Here is a 19,557-nt window from a genome sequence, read left to right on the forward strand (position 1 = left end):
TTGTCCAAGGCATTCTAGCAGTTACTGGATTATGACAGCGTTAACATAAAGTTGTGCCTTGCCATAACAGAAGGTAACATTTGGAGGTTAATATTTTGCATACTTGTTCTGGATTTCACTTTTTGGAGGCATTCAGAGATAAGCTTAAAGGTAAACATACTCAAATATAATAAACATTAAAATAAATAGAAGTCTAAAACCTAATGTAGGTTTTTCTAAATCTTTTTGATGAAGTAAAAATTTTGTGTATCTATTTATATATATTGTGGGTGTGTGTGTGTATATATATATACACACACAGTATATGTATATATGTATATATACACTGTAATTCAGTTTACGAAATATATATATACACACACACAGAACCCTACCAGTATATTTCGGACTTTATAAAACATGTAAAAGTAGAAATGTAAAGCAAGAAAGTGAATTACTACATTTTTAAAAATTTTATTAACTGTTTAAAAACACTTCCTGTTCTCATTATCAAGATAGTTTAGGCTTAATTTTTTTGTTTTTTTGAGACAGAGTCTCGCTTTGTTGCCCAGGCTGGAGTACTGTGGCACGATCTCCGCTCACTGCAAGCCCCGCCTCCTGGGTTCACGCCATTCTCCTGCCTCAGCCTCCCGAGTAGCTGGGACTACAGGTGCCTGCCACCACGCCAGGCTAATTTTTTGTATTTTTAGTAGAGACAGGGTTTCACTATGATCTCGATCTCCTGACCTTGTGAGCCACCCGCCTCGGCCTCTCAAAGTGCTGAGATTACAGATGTGAGCCACCGCGCCCGGCCTCAAGCTATTATTCTTTTAGGTTAAAATTTATCAATAATATTAGTGGTATAAATCTGTATTTCAAGAAGTGCGGTAAGTTCACATCTTTTGACTGATTTATCACATCTTAATAGATTTCCCTTTTAATCTCATTTGTGATACAGTTAAGATCTCTTACTAGAAGTACCAGGCCGGGCGTGGTCCCAGCAGTTTGGGAGGGTGAGGCGGGTGGATCATGAGGTCAAGAGATGGAGACCATCTTGGCCAACGTGGTGAAACCCTGTCTCTACTAAAAATACAAAAATTAGCCAGGTATGGTGGTGCATGCCTGTAGTCCCAGCTACTTGGGAGGCTGAGGCAGGAGAATTGCTTGAACCTGGGAGGTGGAGACTGCAGTGAGCCGAGATTGCACCACTGCACTCCAGCCTGGTGACAGAGTGAGACTTCATCTCAAAAAAAAAAAGTGACCAGTTTTGCCATTTTCTTGTAACTTACTATATTGCATTATTAGCGTTTTCTTTAATGCGTGAATGCATTTTAGAATTCTTTTAAAGCCACTTTGCATTCTGTATTGTTTATTACTGCATCATCAGCCTGCAGGTGGCCTGGCTTTGACCTCACCCAACTTTCCTTCCTTTAGATGGCTCTGTCATCACTTCTAACACTGAGAGTTAGTGTGCTTAGTTGTAAATCCACCTGATTCAATAGGAGTAAACGGAGATGCATCCGTATCAGTTGACGTGAGAGCCTTGTGAGAGAGCCTCGTGTCTGGTTTGTGTTGTAGTGTGATGTCTGGAGTGGGGGTGGGATATTCAGTCCTTCTTTGTCATGGTCACCGGGGGAAAAGGCTCCTGTTTTAATCCTGTATGGGGGAATTATTTTGCACACTCTTTGAGGTGCTCTCACTTGTATTTTTGTACCTAATGTGGCTGCTTTTTTCTTTGTATTTAAGATGCTTTAATGGAGAATAACAATTAGATGTTAAAAGGTTTAAATGTAGTAAAATACTTTGACATGAAGTTAGATTTCTATCTCTAGGCAAGCCTCATATCACGGTTTGCCCTGTGTTTCTTTCCAGAAAACTGTAATAATTTCCTTTTAATACATGTGACCTCCTCTCATAAAAGCTTTGGGGTCAGGACTGTTATCAGTAAAGATGGAGAAATACTATTTGGTTTGGACTGTAATGCTGACTGTTCTGGGGGAAGTCATCCTACTTTTCTCAGTTGAGTTGATTGTCGTAAGTTGCTCACATTGGGCTGGAACTGGAGCAAGCCCAGTGACAGTGCATTCTGACATCTCAGTGGCAGGGTTGCATCTGTTTTGGACATTTTGGAAGTGTGTTTACTTTGGAACAGGAGATGTGTCTCTCTCATTTCCTCTTCTCTATTCTTTCCTAACATAAAATAAATGCTTTGTACCTTATAGGAAACAAGGCATTGAAAATATATAAAAAAAGAAAGCATGAAAAATATGTAAACAGTCGTGACTAACATTTTGTCACCTGTCTTTTGTTCTTTTCCCATGTGTTTTTAAATACGACCGAAATATAAGCTGGGTGTGGTGGCTCACGCCTGTAATCCCAGCACTTTGGGAGGCTGAGGCAGGTGGACCACCTGAGGTCAGGAGTTGGAGACCAGCCTGGCCAGCATGGTGAAACCCCGTCTCTGCTAACAATACAAAAATTAGCCGGGCATGGTGCACGCACCTGAAGTCCCAGTTACTCGAGAGGCTTACTTGAACCTGGAAGGTGGAGGTTGCAGTGCTCCTGCGGTTGCACGCCACTGCACTCTAGTCTGGGCTAGAGTGAGACTTGGTCTCCAAAAAAAAAAAAAAAATTGAAATATAGATATAAAACATTACTTCTTTTTAATTTAACATTGTATCATTGGCATTTCCCCCTTGTCATTAGGGTTATTTTAAAATATTTTATAATGGCAACATAATATTCAATGTTTGTAAATGCTACAGTATACCTAGTCACTCCTGTGTACACTGAGGTTGTTTCCAGCTCATTGCTTATGACTTTTTAAAAAACACCTTTTTGTGGAAAATCTCAAGCATATACAAAATAAGAGAGAATGGTATCGTTTACTTTCAGGTGTCAGTCGCCCAGCCTCAGTAATTTTCAGTTAAAGGCTGTTTTGCTTCCTGTTTACGTACTCACTCCCTACCTCCTGAATTATGTTATGTAAATCTCAGGCATTATGGTGATATTTAAATGGACAAGTCTTACTATGCTTTTGGGATTTTTTTCTTAGGAGGTTTCTATAGAGAGGAATTCTGGCCTAAGGGTGGAAACATTTCATGGTTCTTGTATTGCCAAGTTGCTTTCCAGAAATGTTTGATCCACTTCTGTTCCTAGCAGCAGGGAATAAGCATTGCCCTCACTTTTCCATTCCCTGTTCGATACCACTTTTTAAAAAGAATCTTTTCAGTGTGATAGATGAAAAATGATTTCTGGTTGGCTTAATTTCTATTTATTTGATTTCTAGTGAGAGCGAGTTAGTTACTGCAGGGTCTGTGAGTGGAGTTCACGTGGTGAGGACACCGGCTGCCTGAAAAATTGTTTTCTCCCACTGGGGTCCCCACGAAATGCACAATTTGGAGCCTTTGCCTGGAAAAACTCCTGCGGCACAGACAGCCCGAGGCAGGTGCATAGTTCTGAGGATGGCACATGGGTCAGACTGTCAGGGACAAGTTCATTCATGTCAAGAAGGTTGTTAGGGCTCAGTTTTAAGTATATAATTAAGGTTTCGAATTTAGGATAAAGCAGGCTGATGTGAGCAGGCTAGAGCTTTTAGAAAGCGGGTAAGAGTGAGGTGGAAGTTGGCTGCCAGCTTGCAGTTCCTTCTTTAGCTTTTGTATTTACCTTCATCAACTTGTGTTGGGCAGACATTCTCCTGATACATTGAGGTGGTCCGTTTCATAGATGTCTGTGTTGGAGAATGTTTTGGGAACCATTTTCTTCTTGTTTTTAAACTCTGGCTATTCCATGTAGGTTTTATGTTTTTGGGAGTATTGGAGAGAACTATTCTTTCTCTTTCATATTTGTTTCTCTCCCCATGGGAGAAATGACCTGTTTGGAAAGATTGGGAGAAAGGATTTCACTGGCATCTGTGGCCACTTTATCTTCATACCTTGGGATCTGTGGCCCTGCTTTCCTGCAGACCATCCTGAGCAGAACCCTCTGGAGCACGAGAAAACTGTTCACTCCAGTTCTTTAGGATGTGTTGAAATCAGCTTTGGCCTCAAAGCTGTAGCCTAGCTCTCCTTTCCAGCTTTTTCAGTGAAGCGGATATTGTGCTTATTGCCTCCTGTGTCTGTCAGTAGGTTTAAAAGTCAGAGAGGAAAGTTGAATCCTCAACGGGAGATGCGACTCCCATCAGGGCGCAACACAGCGCAGATTTCCTTTCTGTTTGCTTGGTGCATTCTTGGCTCATTGATTTTTGACAAATACTAAGAGTTTTACTAAAAAGCTCAGAGAAGCAGCCTCTCAAATGAAGTTTGTCTCTCATTGAATTATTAATTTTTAAAGATTTCCTGAAGTTTTATTTACTGAGTTGGACAGCCAAACTGAGGTTTGTCTGTGGTTCACCTGACTCATAGCTTTCACTTTCATAATGGCATCTCCTTTCAATCTCAGAAATGGATGACAGATTATATGGTCACCTAATGGAAATGTCATTTTCTTTTCTTTTTTTTTGAGAGGGAGCTTCATTCTTGTTGCCCAGGCTAGAGAGTGCAGTGACTCACTGCAACCTCCACTTTCCGGTTTCAAGCAATTCTCCTGCCTCAGCCTCCTGAGTAGCTGGGACTACAGGCGCCCCTCACCATGCCCGGCTAATTTTTTGTACTTTCAGTAGAGTCAGGTTTTCACCATGTTGGCCAGGTTGGTCTCGAACTCCTGACCTCGAGTGATCCACCTACCTTGGCCTCCCAAAGTGTTGAGATTACAGGCGTGGGCCACTGCGTCCAGCCAGAAACTTCATTTTCTGTCAGTTAAGCAGTCTGTTTTGTTATCACACATATCTGTTTTCCCTTCTGCAGATAAACTGAGTATGTGGCCTGTGTTATTTTATTTTTGTTTTATTGTGGTGTCAGTGTTTAGGTTGAGTCCCATGCGACTAAGAAGTACTAATAAGATTGATTATTTTTGGCTATCAGAAATACTGTAATAAAGTATACAGATAAGTTTTTATTAGGTGTAACTACCAGGAAAAGACTGCTTGTTTGTTCACTTTTAAGTAGAAAACCAAGTTGATTTTTCTGTCTTTACTTTTTAATAATGAATATGTGTGTATGACAGTGTGTGTGTGTGGCTTTGACTGTCTTTTGTGAAGGGAGTAGTAATTTATATATACCATTTCTACATATAAGTAATTTTAAAAAGGGAAGGAAGTGTGAAGTAGTGTGAATAAGTAGTGTGAAAGTGTGAATAACACCCCCCCCCCAAACCTATTCCTAAGATGCTCAAATATATATAACCTAACAAAACTTGGAACTCTTGACAGAATAGCTAGGCTCTCTATGCTTATAGGTGGGAGTACCATCAAGAACAGGAGTGGGGAACTGAGCTGCTAACATTTGTTTTCATGTGTGATCTGTATTGGAAAAACCAAAGTTTTATTATAGTCTCTTATTTCAATGTAGTCATTCAATTATTTAAAATCTTATTTCTAAAATTACACTTTTTATGTTGTTTAAAAAATCTTTAGGTTTTGGATATTAGCATTAAATTTAGTAGTACCTTAAGGATATCTTACTTTTTTGTGTATTATAAGAAGATATTATTTGTTTGTAAGCCTCCACCAATGAACTTCTCACCTTTTCTCTTTTGTGTGAGAATAAATATGATCATTATACTTGCTGTTTTTACATTTAATTTGCCTGGGCACCTGAAGCTGAGCCCAGGAGGGATCCACATGCCTTGTGTGGGATCTCTTGATTGTCCTCGGGTGACTACAAAGCCTTTTGGGTGGCAAACGTTTTAATATAAGGCTAGAAACAATTCAGTCAATGTAATTTTGTACTTTGTAACTAGTCTTTTTATGGAAGTGACACACATTAATTATATTTCTTATTTTAATTAGAATCAGTCGGATTTGTCAGATGAAGAGCTAAATGATGATCTTTTGCAGAGTGATAATGAAGACGAAGAAAATTTCAGGTACTCAATATTACCTCATTATAAATGTTCTTTATTTAACTAGATTGATAGGAACTGTTACTTATAATTATAATGGAATGTAATTGAATAATGTAGCCTTATATCTTTAACACGTGATTACATTCTAAATGGAATACTAGTAGTAACTGTAGAAGCCATATGGATGTTCTGTAAACAGAGCAGCTGTTTAAAATCAGTAGTTCTTGGCCAGGCATTGTAGCTCACGCCTGTAATCCCAGCACTTTGCGGGGTTGAGGCGGGCAGATCACTTGAGGTCAGGAGTTGGAGACCAGCCTGGCTAACATGGTGAAATCCTGTCTCTACTAAAAATTAGCCAAGCATGGTGGCACACGCCTATAGTCCCAGCTACTCGGGAGGCTGAAGCAGGAGAATTGCTTGATCCTGAGAGGTGGAGGTTGCAGTGAGCCGAGATCGTGCCACTGCACTCCAGCCTGGGAGACAGAGTGAAACTCTGTCTCAAAAAGAAAAAATCAGTAGGTCTTTCATTTAATGATCTCTGTGAGTTCTGTTCAGTGCAGGTTATGAACATTTAGTACGGATATCTACTGTTCTTTTAAAGAATTGCTTTATTTGGGTGGAGGGCAGTGGCCTAGAACTCTTAACTCTCCTGCAGTTTGGTGTTGCTGCATTTGTTTTCATTTTAGCCAGTTTATTGATATCATTTACTGAATTACTATTTTGGACACTTTGGGAGGTGATACTTTAGACTCTAGTTGACTGGTATGATGAATATCTTTCTGTTGTTGACATATAGTAAGCTATATTATACGAGGAGAGAGACACTCTGGTAGGTGGAATAATTTTTTTAATTTCATGAGGAAACATCGGGAAAATGTAGACAAGCTCTTGGTTATAAATGTAATTAATGAATATATGCCATTTATTATTGAGCCATGGATTTGTAACATTTTCTAACATAAAGTAATTTTTATAGGTAAAAATAAGTTTTAAATTATTCTACCAGTCAGATAAATTTCCCAATTCCATTCTTTGACATCATTGTTATATTTTGATCTTTTGAGTTAGATTGCCTTTTAGAAATACATCATTGAAGTTTTTTAGCCACAGTATCTTGAAGTCTAAGAGGTGTATTAATTTTTTGTTAGGATTGGGTGCTATGTGTGAACATAGATTTATCTGCACCATCTTGCATGGGAAATGTTATCTTGCATCTTATTGTTTGTGCAACTGTTATGATTTAATAGGTGGAACATGATTTTTTTGCAGTTTCAAAACCGTTGTTATTTTACTTAGAAATTATGAACAATTTTTAAAGATATTTGTGACTAATATAAATTTATCTATTTGAACACTGAAATGTATTTTCACACAAATTTTTAATATTTTGATTTTCTTAAACAGGAGTTTATAATTTCTATCATAGATGTAAAGAAGAAAAATTGTTCTTAAAATTCCAACTCTGATTTTCTGCTTATAGAATAATACTCCTGTTTTTACTTTGAAATCTTAGCAGTTTCTATTTCATTCTGTAAATTAGAATGAAATATAGTCTATTTGATTTCAGTCTTAGACTTTTGCCAGTCAGATGTGTTTCATCTGTGGTTGATTTAATTCTTTTGGTCAAATAACCTGCCGTTGATGATAAGTAGAGGCGCTATATGCATTGCCAGTCTGTGGCCAGCTCCATATAGCACAGTTAGCTCTGCTGTATGCATTAAGGGCTTAGGGCACGGCTCTGCATAGCACTTTGAGTACTGTTGGAGTTAATATGCATTTGTCAGTAACTGGAATAACTTTTTACCAGTCATGGTTTAAATCTTTGTAACAGCTGTTTATATAATGATTTAGTTTTGAGCTCCTCTCTTCGTTGGCTATTTTTTTTTTTTTTGTATTTTTGTCCTCTCTAGTTCTCAGGGTGTTACAATTAGTCTGAATGCTACATCTGGCATGGTTACATCATTTGAACTGTCCGACAACACTAACGACCAATCTGGAGAACAGGAGTCTGAGTACGAACAAGAACAAGGAGAGGATGAACTGGTTTATCACAAATCTGATGGGTCAGAATTGTATACTCAAGAGTACCCAGAAGAAGGACAGTATGAAGGCCACGAAGCTGAGTTGACGGAAGACCAAATAGAATATGTGGAGGAGCCAGAGGAGGAGCAACTTTACACCGATGAAGTGTTAGACATCGAAATCAATGAACCTTTAGATGAATTTACGGTGAGTCTTTTCTCCTTTGTATGGCCAAAGATAACCTGGCTTCCCATGCATAGGCTTCTAGACTGATTTGAAATCTATTTACCTCCCTAGGGAGGGAGGGGAAATTAGACCTTATTATCACTGTCTGCCAGTTTCTTTATCTGAGCTATGACAAAGTTTGTGTTGACAGCTTGTTTGGCCAGAGGTAATGCTCCTTTGTCATTCTGGAAGGCTGCAAAGAATCGTGACCTTGAGGATTGTACCCTAAGGAAGAAAACAGCTTTGTGTTGTGGGGATACACTGTCAATTGTTAGGAGTACTTAATGCAGAGCTTTTATCCAGGCTTTAGACAAGATCTGATAAAGTCCTTCTAAGGTGAAAAGATTATTGACCTGCTAAAGACATCTTTAAGGTGCTAATATTCCAAAGTGATTGATGTCCTGTTCATTCATCCTTTTTGTAGCTGAGAACTGTCTAAACCTGAATAAAGAGATTGGAGGTTAGTTTAGGAAATGTCACATATAATTCGTTATCTATAATCGGGAAGCAAGATTGTGCTGATTTTTTTATTTCAGAAAGATTATTTTGGTAGGTAGTTGTTTTTTTTTTCAAAGTTGAACCAACAAGAAAGAAAAAATGTACTAGTGTAGGATTCTCATCTTTTAATGCCTCATGATCAAAAGAGATTTGTTTTTTTAAAATAAGCATGTAACAAAATTTATGAGGGAAGGATGTGATCTCAGTAGCTGTAGTAGAATCTTAGGGTTTTGGGAACACCATGGGGGCCGAGTGATTGGGGCTGTTGGGATGGTGACAGGAGTATGCAAAATTGGGACCTTAAAGAGCCCATTTGCAGTGGGAGTAGCTCTGCTTTTCTGTATTTACATCTTTATTCAGGGTAAGCTTTCGTTTCAAAAAAATGGTTTAGAAGTTGCTGAATTTTGGTCATGTGTATGAGTAATTTTGAAAAGGATTAATTGTTTATGTGGAACCTTAGAGTATTTAGTTCCAGTCATGATTGTATTTAGGTGTCTCAATAGTTTTTCTTTTTTTTTTTTTGAGATGGAGTCTTGCTTTGTCGCCTAGGCTGGAGTGCAGTGGCGTGATCTCCACTCACTGCAACCGCTACTTCCTGGATTCAAACAGTTCTCCTGCCTCAGCCTCCTGAGTAGCTGGAATTATAGGCGCCCACCACCACGCCTGGCTGATTTTTGTGTTTTTAGTAGAGATGGGGTTTTACCATGTTGGCCAGGCTGATTTCGAACTCTTGACCTCACGTTATCCACCTGCCTCGGCCTCCCAAAGTTCTGGGATTACAGGCATGAGCCACGGTCCCTGGCGCTCAATAGTTTTAAGATTTAATTTTGTTTTGGTTAATATTTGCCCTTTGGTAGATACAGTAATGAGAAATGTTTGTAGTTTTGGTAAATAGAATCATGTAAAAGGCATCATGGGGAACTTGTTATTTCCATAACCCTGTAATAATTTGTTCTAGTAATTCTTCGCTAGTGTAGGCACGTGCCTTCTGGTTTACTGGTGTGTTTGTATGCCCTTAAAGTGAGACACTGTAATTTCAAATGCTTTTTGAAAATTAAACCAAGATCTTTTAGAATTGTGCCTAGTTATTGCCTAGAGTGTTTTATTATTTCTATTACTCATCAGTAAAATAAGATGATTGGCTAATCGTCCTGGGTTCCTACCTCCTGTAAGTTCAGCAGTCCAACAAGTCTTTACTGATGTCTAAGCACTGCGGACACAAATACTGCTAAACCGTATCATGAACATTGGCCTTGCCTGTGAATTTAGTACTAGGCGGCACAGATCATAGTGTGGAAGGTGCCTGAAGGAATGCGTGTGCACAGCCACATAGAAGTCCTCTTTCACTTTGGTGTTCTTGCAGAGTTTGTTGTAAAGAGAATTTCCAAGTGAGGAATTTCCTTCTCTTGTATTCCATTGTCAAACTTGAGGTTACACATAGGCCCCAGTTGTAATAAAATCCAACTTAATTATCTAACATCTTGTGGTCTAAGATTCAAGTTTTGAAAAGAAGAAAAGGTGTCAGTTTAATAATACTCATAGTACTCTTCCACATTAAAATGATTTTTTTTTTCAGAATTAAAGTCTTAAAGTAAAAAAAAAAATACTTAGACATTCTGAAAGTGTCCTAATGTTTTCATGGAGAGTTGTAAAGTTTAAAGTTGAGCAGTAGTAGTTAAATGTCTCTCTGTGAGCACTGTCAGTTCATCTTAATACATGTGTTCTAGCCGTGGTCATTCTTTTCTTGTTTTATGATGATCACAATGATAACGTCTGAATGGTCTGAAATTGCCGCTTCTTTGGACAGGAGGAGATACACAGAGAATTAAATTGGGAGGTACTCTTATCTTGCTCGGCAGTGGGAGCCTCTCTGTCTCTGTCTTCTGAGGCTGTCACTGAAGCTCAGATGATTTATTCACCTTTAGACTAACGAACACATGAGCAGATTGTGTCTTTGTGTACCCCAATGGTATTTTAGTTTATTAAATGGCTTGTATGACTGTGATGTTTGTTCTCCCTTGGGTTTGTTAACCCCCCATTCTAAAGCCAGACTTGAACTCTGAAATGTGGATCTGTTGGAACCTACGTGTAAAGCCACATGGAGAGGCTTTGGTACATAACTGGGAGTAGAATCATGAAACCCCAGAATGTACAGTGGGAAGGTTTGCGGTTCCCTATGAAGAAAGGGAGGTCCAGAGATATCAATAAAGCTGGACGCACAGCTCTGCTGTTCTTTCCTGTGAATTTTGCTGGTGCTCTTCTTGGGAGAGGATTGTGATTTCATTTGAAAATGTGTGCTTTTATATTAGTAAGGAGTGTGTATTGGTTTAGTCAACAAAATATTAGAAAATTGTTGGGTGACTTCTACCTTTAAGTGCAATAAGTTTATTTAAGGCCTTTAAAATTAACATAGATTGAGACCTTACTGTTCTGTAAAAACAACTTCAGGTTGACATTTTATGTCAAGGGTAGCAGATTTTTGTTTCCCAGTGAGAATCCAGGGGTGTGGACTGTACTCCATTGTACACTGGCTGAAGATTTGGATTAGCATCATTTATTTGGCTTTATTTGAAATCTGAATGTCCTGCTTCCAGTGATTCATGGGTAGTGATAGTTTTTATTTTGATAGGGCGCTAACAGTGTTTTCTGGAAATGACATGCATTGTGTTCAGATTGTCTTTAAAGAATTGTGGGAACTAAGGTGGTTTGTCACCTTAAATACAGCTGCTTTATTTGGGGGTTCTAGATGAGACTGTCATGTACCGTACAGTAGTTGTTAAATTTCTGTAGGTGGTTCACTCTTTGAGGTTGTCTGCCTTGGAACCATTTTACTGTTCATTTTTTAGCAAGTAGCCTGGGACCCTGGGATGTCCACCTGCACTGAGTAGGGTCAGATGTTGTCGCTTGTTGCAGTACCAGAAGCCCTTCTTTCTTCTCCGCAGTTGTGGTCGTCTGCAGCCAGATTGCCTGCTTTCTTCCATCTACCCAGAAGGGATGCTTGCTTGCTAATACACCCCTTAAGTTTCATACAAAACCTGGACTCTTCCTCTCATTTGGGAAGGGGGCCTAATGCAGAAGCATACTAAATGTGATTTTTAAAAATCTCCTCTGTTTAATTGCTGGCGCTTTTGTTGTCTTACATTGCCACAAAAGTAGAGTTGGGCATGATTTCAGCCCCCTGCTGCTGCTAAGCTCGTCTGTGAGAGCACGTACACCGTGTCTTTAGGTGGCTCTTCCGTGCTGTTGATTTGCAGAGGAGCTGTGTGACAGGGCACTTGGAGTTTGAAGCAGAAGCCCACGGCACTTGCTCTGGTGGCTGGGCCAGCGTGATATGCTTTGTTTGCGTTAACACGTATTTGTGGGCCTCGTGCTTTGTGCTCAGTCAGCTAATCACCATAGTAAAACTTTCTACAATTATTAAGCATGAATCATAAAGACGAAAAGTGCGTAAAAAACCACCCCGAAGCTGTATGAGAAAAACTTATTTTCTCTTTAATGGCTGTTAGGATGAAGAATACTTGCAGGCTTGTGGTGGGGAACAAGGGCTGCGAGAGCAGGAAGACTGTGGCTGAAGATGAATTAGATGAGATTTTACTGATGCGCAGGTTGCTCCTGCGACCGAAGAGGTATTTGTTCATCTTTTAAAAAGAGTCAGAAAGTTTGTTGTTTTCCCCCCGGACTTAAAATGAGCATCTTTTTAGCATTAGTGAAAGTCGATACTTATCTTTGAACTGTGAGTGGATAGTGAAAAACCTGATCTTTGTAGGCTCCTTGGGAAGTGAGTTCTGGTGTGCTGTGATTTCCGCATAGTGTGTAGAGTGTAAGTGTTAGAGTGTTGTAAATGTTTTGTGGGGATGTGGGTGGAAATCTTTCAGAAATGTGACGTGTATGTTAGTGCTTTGAAAGCAGTGCTGTGATTCTTTTTAATTAGTCAATAACAGTTAATTTGGACCATTATACAACAAATACTGCAAGGTTTCTGTAATCAGGTGCATTTTTAGTGTTGAAGAAGTAAGGATGACGAAGCTTGATTGCTGCTTTCAAGGAAATTGGGGTCTAATGTAGGGGAGAAAAAAGACGTGTAAATACCTGTGATGTGAAAACAAAAAAAGTAAAACCACCTAAGAGAGGCTCAGAGCCAGTGCTAGGAGTTCACCGAGGAAACCCCGTGGGGAGAGAGATTCAGGGTCGACGAGGCTTTATGGCAGAGGTGAACCTCTGAACTCTGAGGTAGGTCTTGAAAGGTAGATGCCATTTGTACTGAGAGATGGGGTGAGGCATAGAGTTCAATGGTTGCTGTTCTCTTACCCCAGAACCAGCTCCTGTGGGCCAGACATGCAAGCCACAAGTCATTCTTCAGCCTGAGAACCTCCCAAGAGTGTTTCTTAATACTGTTTTCATCTTTTGTCAAGAGGCCATGAAAACTGATATTTACTGGCTTAGGCCATTTACTTTAGGTGTTATTTCAAGGATTTAGACACTCAGCCCAGAAAATATTTTCTTTACCCTTTTCCCCCTAATGTAAATAATACTATGACAGTCTATGAATGTGTATGCTGTGCACATTACAAAACAGAAGCACTTCTTGCTCATACCCTTTCTCCCCCTCCACCAAACTAAATTTGATATTGTGTGTGTGTGCTTTCTTCTCTCTTTCTCGCTTGCTATTTGAAATAATTTGAAACTTAGAGAAAGGACAGAATAACACAAAGAACTCTTTACCCAGATTCTGCAGTTGTGGAAGAATGTCCAAGGAACTAAGACAAAGCTAAAGAAGATGTTAAAAGCACACAGAGAGTAGAGCTTAGGTGTGTCTTGTTCATCACTGTATTCTGTAGCACTCTCTTTATTACAAAGCTGGCACCAGCCTAGGTTAAACTTGCAAAGGGGTAATTCAGGCAGAAGACATCTGAGAAAAATCTAAGTAGCCAGTAAAGGAGAGAGAATTAGAAGACTGCGTGGAGATCATTCCTCGTGGTAAATAGTTGAGAGAGAAACCAAGGAATTCGGTGCCTTTTAATTTCATGTCCTTTTTGTTTGTGGTATTTTGAAGTTGGAAAACTAATTTCGTTGTTCGTTTTTCCTTGTAATTTATTTTAGTTTTTAGATAACAATATTTTGTTTATTCTTCCCTGATACTCTATAGCATATCTTAAAATAGAGAAAGGTTTTGTAGATTTCAGTTTTCAAAAGATGGTTATGTAAACTTTTATTGTAAGGCAGTTAAAGAATAAGAATGTTAACATGTACTATCATTGCCTGGGTGCCTTCTGGAAGTACCTTCTAGTTTTAGGTGCTTTTAACTTCAATTCCTGGACTGTACTCATTAAAATATTAAAACAAAAGATGACTATTATAAAAAATGGTGACCCGGCTGGGTGCTGTGTCTTACGCCTGTAATCCCAGCACTTTGGGAGGCCTAGGTGGTCGGGTCACTTGAGCTCAGGAGACCAACATGGGCAACATGGCGAAGCCCCATCTCTACCAAAAGTACAAAAAATTAGCCAGGTGTGGTGGCACCTGTGGTCCCAGCTACTCAGGAGGCTGGGGTTGGAGGATCACTTGAGGCCAGGAGGCAGAGGTTGCAATGAGCTGTGATTGCGCCACTGCCCTCCAGTTTGGGTGACAGAGTGAGTCCCTGTGTCCAGAAAAAAAGGTGATTTTTTTTCTTTGATTTTCAGTGTCTCTCGTGTGGTAGAGGAGGGAGAAAAAGGAGGACAAATAATGTGAGACAATAATTCAGGACTTGAATAAGCAAATGAACAATGAGTGTATGAAGACATATTCAATAAAAATTAAAAGAAAATGGAGAATTTTAATCTACTTTAATATAGACAGACCTCAGAATTATTGACCAGATGTAGTCTGATTCACTTGAGAGAGTGTTTTGGAAACATTGTCAGGAGACAGTTTTCTGAGGGTCCTTCGCTTAGCTGCAGGTTTTGTGAGCAAAGTGAACAAATCACTGCCTATCCTTTGTTCTAGAATACCTTTTGGAGGATTCTGGTGTATCTGACAGCTCCAGATGCAGTGTCTTCCTCTGGAGTAAGGGCAGGCTTGCTTCCTGCCCATTGTGACACATTCAGGGCTTCCTGTGCAGTGAGGTCCCTCCTGTAACACAACCTCCTATGTGTGCAGGGTCACCTGGCTCTCTTCACATGGCCCAGTTGGGAGTGGGGCCTCTTGGAGCTGGTGTAGAATGCTACTGCTAGTGATACAAACAACATTCTCCTAGTCTCCTTATTTCTGACAAAGAGTCTTAGCTTTCTTACAGCTTCCATGAAATGGTGGCCAGCTAACTTGTTAACTTACAAGTAGAGTAAAATCTTACACTCTTCACTGTTCTTGACAGTGTTAAAAGCTTTAAAGCTCTTGTCCTTGGACCCATCAATTCCACCTTAGCAAATTTATCCAAAAGAATTAATCTGTGTTCAAAGGTATATGTATCAAGTATTTGTTTGCAGCATTGAAAATAGATGGAACCAATGTATAGAAGACTAAATCACAGTCTAACCTTAAAGTGGAATGCAGTATACCAAGTGTTGTCTTAGTTCTGTTTGGCTTGGAAAGGTGCTCGTGATGCATTAAGTGTAAAGAGCAAGATGATAAAATTCTTCCCTTCTGCTCCCCCGTAACTGCAGATCTAAATGTGTGTGTGTAATTCTCAAAAAAATAAGTCTATGTAGTTACAGATGGAAATGGTAATAATGATTACTGCTAAATGATGGAATTATTTAGCCTTTGTATTCCAATATTTTCTGATTTAAATTTTTTTTTACTATAAGCAAAATAACTTTTATAAGTAAAGAAATATTCTCTTTCCTTTTAAAATATGAAGAGACAGGGAAACACAAGGTGGTTAAAATGCTGACCCTTCAATTTGGAAGGCAAAGAACTAGAAGTTGCATTTGCTTCACTCTTGTGATTTTTTTTTTTTTTTTTTTTTTTTTTTGCTGTTGACACTCTCACATGTAACTTCCTAAGGGTTGTTTTCAGTATGAATCTTTCTAGCAGAAAGAGCTCATCCATATTAAGTATTTTATCTTTTTTATACCATCTGCTAGATGTGTTATTTATTTTTTACTTTTAAACTGTATATCTCATAATTTAAATTTACTGTTGAAAAATATTTTTAAAAGGTATTCGTATATTTACTTTTTTTATCCTTTCCTTGATGGTTTTAGTTTACTTTGTTTATGTTGCTTGCTTTTGTGATGACGGCAGGTTCTTTGTAATGCTCTTGATCTTAGGACTTTCAGTAGTCCTTCCTGGAGGCTGGTAATGTGCTGGTCTTTTACACTAGCAATAAATATTTTGGTCTTTTTTTTTTTTTTTCTGCTGCATTGTGGAATATTAGTCAATGAGATAATTATTGGAAACTCATGTACATAATACTGTTTTAAGTGCTGAGAAGTAGAAGTTGCTAGTATTTCAACTTTTGTAGGATTTGGTTTTGGCGGGCTTGTGATCCATCTTTTTTAGAAGTCTAGATAAACTATGTAGTCCTCAGGGAGGAGCACCATTTTTAATGGGCCACATACCCCTCTGTTTTGGTGTCTTCCTAGTCCCTGGACTCCTTTTCCTAAACCTCTGCGTGTTGCTGAGCATCCTGCTGTTGCTGAGCAGCCCGCTGTGCGCTGTGCCCCACCAGTGTTGCAGCACGCCTGACTCTGCATTGCTTCAGACCGGCAGAAAGTGTGTTGCAGTTTTCCACATCATTCTTGGAGCTCTGTGAAGGTCTATATTAGAATCTTAATTATAGAACTTAAAAGCAATTAATTAATTTTAATTGAAAAGCCTATTTTAGGTGACTCCTTTTATTTAACTAATGTTCTTGCTTGATTCATATGGAGAAATCACTATATTTGAAACAAGTTAGATCTAATTATAAAGACTAAATATCAATCCTTTTTAGTTATGCGGCCACATTAGTGCCAACTATACCATTGTCTTCTAACATAGTTATTTAAAAAGACTTGCCATTTTCAGATCGTTTTGGCATGTGTAAAGGAAGAAATGAGAGAAGCTTTAAAAACATCTTTGCACCACTTAAAATACTTGTGAAATGGTGATAATGTTTACATTTAGAGATAAGCGTAGATGTAAAGTGTACAGTAAGTTTTGATACATATATACATGCAAGTTACTATCCCTTGGCTGATAAGGAACAGTTCCATTACGCAGAATGTTTTTGTCTGTTCAGTCCTGACTCCTTGAGTAAAGCTTTTCTTATTTCTATACCTAGATGGGCATTTCCCAGTCTGGAACATCACCTAAATGTAGTCATCTAGTGTGTGTGTTCCTGTGTCTTGCTTCTGTTCCTCAACATGTTTTTGAGATTCATCCAAGTAGTTGTGTGTATTAATAATTTATTCCGTTTTATGGATGTACCCCATTTGTTCATTCTCCCGATGGTAGACATTTGGGTTGTTTCCAGTTTTTTTGTTATTATGAATAAAGCTACTAAAAGGATCATATTATCCATATTATCCATCTTTTTGTTGATGTGTCTTTTTGTTTCTCTTGGTTATTAACAAGTAGTGGAATTGCTGAGACAGTCTAGAGGTATGTTTACTTTTATAACAAACCGCCATTGGTTTTCCAAAGTGGCTGTACCTTTTGGCACTCCCACCAGTAATGTGGGGGAGTCTCCATTGTTCCTCATCATTTGATGTTGCCAGTCTCTTGATGTAATCCTTCCGGTGGGTGTGTCATCGTGGTTTTGGTTTGCGTTTATCTGACCTCTAATGATGTTGAGCACCATTCCATGAGTGATTGACTTTCGTGTATCTTCTTTGCTTCTAGTTTTAGTCTCTCACTCAAAAAAAAAATGGGTTGTCTTTTTTTTTCTATATATGCTATATATAGCCTGTATATTTTTCAGAGGAAAGATATGCTGTCTATACATATATTTTCTACATACACATATATCTTTTTTAGGGAGAATATGTATGCATACATACTGCATATATTCTAGATAGATAGTTGTCTGTATATTCTGGATATCATTACATTGGCAGATAATTACATATTACATATTCGTACTATAAATATTTTCTCTGAGCTTGTGGCTTGTGTTTCCATTTTCTTTTTTTCTTTGAAACGGAGTCTCGCTCTGTCACCCAGGCTGAAGTGCAGTGGCATGATCTCGGCTCACTGCAACCTCTGCCTCCTGGGTTCAAGCAATTCTCTTGCCTCAGCCTCCCGAGTAGCTGAGATTACAGGCACGTACCACCACACCTGGCTAATTTTTTATATTTTTGGTGGAGACAAGGTCTCACCATGTTGGCCAGGCTGGTCTTGAACTCCTGACCTCAAGTGATCTGCCCGCCTGGGCCTCCCAAAGTGCTGGGATTACGGGTGTGAGCTATGACGCCTGGCCTCATTTTCTTAAATATATCTTTTCATGAGCACAAAATTTTAATTTTGATGAAGTACAAAGAATTTTGTGACCTAAGAAATCTTTGTTTACTCCAGAGTTGTTATCTTGTTTTCTTCTGGACACTTTACAGTATAATTTTAGTTAAGATTATGATCTTTCTCAACGTGTGTGTGTGTGTGTGTGTGTCTGTGTCTGTGTCTGGGTGTGCCTGTGTGGTATGACACTCCGTTTTTTCAATGCTGTGTGTGTGTGCCTGTGTGGTATGACACTCCGTTTTTTCCATGCGTTTTTCTAATTGTTCACAACTATTTGTTGTAACGACTTTCCTTTCCCTTTGGAGCGCCACAGTGCTTGTCCTGATAATAAAGTTAGGTTTTAGTCTCTTTCTGTTGCATTGTTTTTGTATCCTTATACCAGTACTATACAGTCTCGATTACTGTAACATGAAAGCACGTTGTGTAAATCCACTAATTTTATTCTTCCTTTAATTAATTTGGCTATTGATGGTCCTTTGAATTTCTGTATAAATTGTGGAATGGACTTATGAATAACTACTTAAAAGTCTGGTTAGGATTTTGATAGAGAATGGATAGTGTTTTTAAATCAAATTGGGAAAAACTAACATCTTAATAATCATACTGCCTGTTAATAATGACAGTTTTAAAATTCTTCCTTCTCAATCTGTCCATTTATTTCTTTCTTTTGTATCATTGACCTCTGGTACTGTGTGAACAGAAACAAACATTCAGGACAGACATTCTTGCCTGTTCCTGATGTTAAGGGGAAAATGTTTATTTCATCATTAAGTATGCTAGCTGTACGTTTTTATATCAGATTGAAGAAGTTCTTTTCTATTTTGAGTTTGCTGGGATTTTGTTAAAAATCAGAAATGGGTATTGAATTTTGTTGATGCTTTTTTTTTCCATCTGTTGAGATAATTATATGGCTTTTGTTATTGTGAATTAAATTAACAAAAAAATGATGAACCATGTTCCAGATTTTATTTCCATTTGACTAGTTTTTCTCTTCATGGCCTCTCACTGGTCTAGGACCCAAGCCACGTACCCCATTGTTGTCTCTCCGTTCCCCGTTGTTGTGCGACGGTTTCTTAGTGTTTCCTTGTATTTCATGACCTTGACAGCCTTAGCAAGTGCTGGCTGAGTATCCTGTACAATGTCTCCCAATCTCGGTTTGTTTGACGCTGTTTTCATGATTAGCCTGAGGTTGTGGATTTTGGAAAGAACACTATGGAACCCTTGTGCCACTGGGCACGTGACATCCACAGCGTCCCTGGCAGCGCCCACCCTGGTCACTTGGGTCAGACAGTGTCTGCCAGTTTTCTTCATTGTAATGTTGCTTTCTCTTTCCTTGTTCTGTTCTTTGGAAACAAGTCACTAAGTCTAGGCTACCTTAAGGGGAAGGGGTTGTGGGGAGAGGGGAGGAAAGGAACTTAAGCCCCACCTCCTGGAGGAGGAGGAGGAGGAGGAGGAAGAGGAGGAGGAGGATCT

The 19,557-nt window shown here is 38.8% G+C and overlaps 1 protein-coding gene across 2 annotated transcripts in view; it reads left to right on the top strand.

The window, feature by feature from the left end:
* Positions 1-19,557, top strand: part of RBM33 (RNA binding motif protein 33) — a 141,873-nt gene that overhangs the window by 30,041 nt on the left and 92,275 nt on the right. For both annotated transcript variants that reach the window (XM_011973081.1, XM_011973082.1), the window contains exons 4-5: positions 5,867-5,943; positions 7,833-8,151. In XM_011973081.1, coding sequence (XP_011828471.1) covers positions 5,867-5,943; positions 7,833-8,151 — 396 coding nt within the window. The remainder of the gene's footprint in view (positions 1-5,866; positions 5,944-7,832; positions 8,152-19,557) is intronic.

Source organism: Mandrillus leucophaeus, unplaced genomic scaffold, assembly GCF_000951045.1.
Source record: "Mandrillus leucophaeus isolate KB7577 unplaced genomic scaffold, Mleu.le_1.0 Scaffold134, whole genome shotgun sequence".
Lineage (NCBI taxonomy): Eukaryota > Metazoa > Chordata > Mammalia > Primates > Cercopithecidae > Mandrillus > Mandrillus leucophaeus.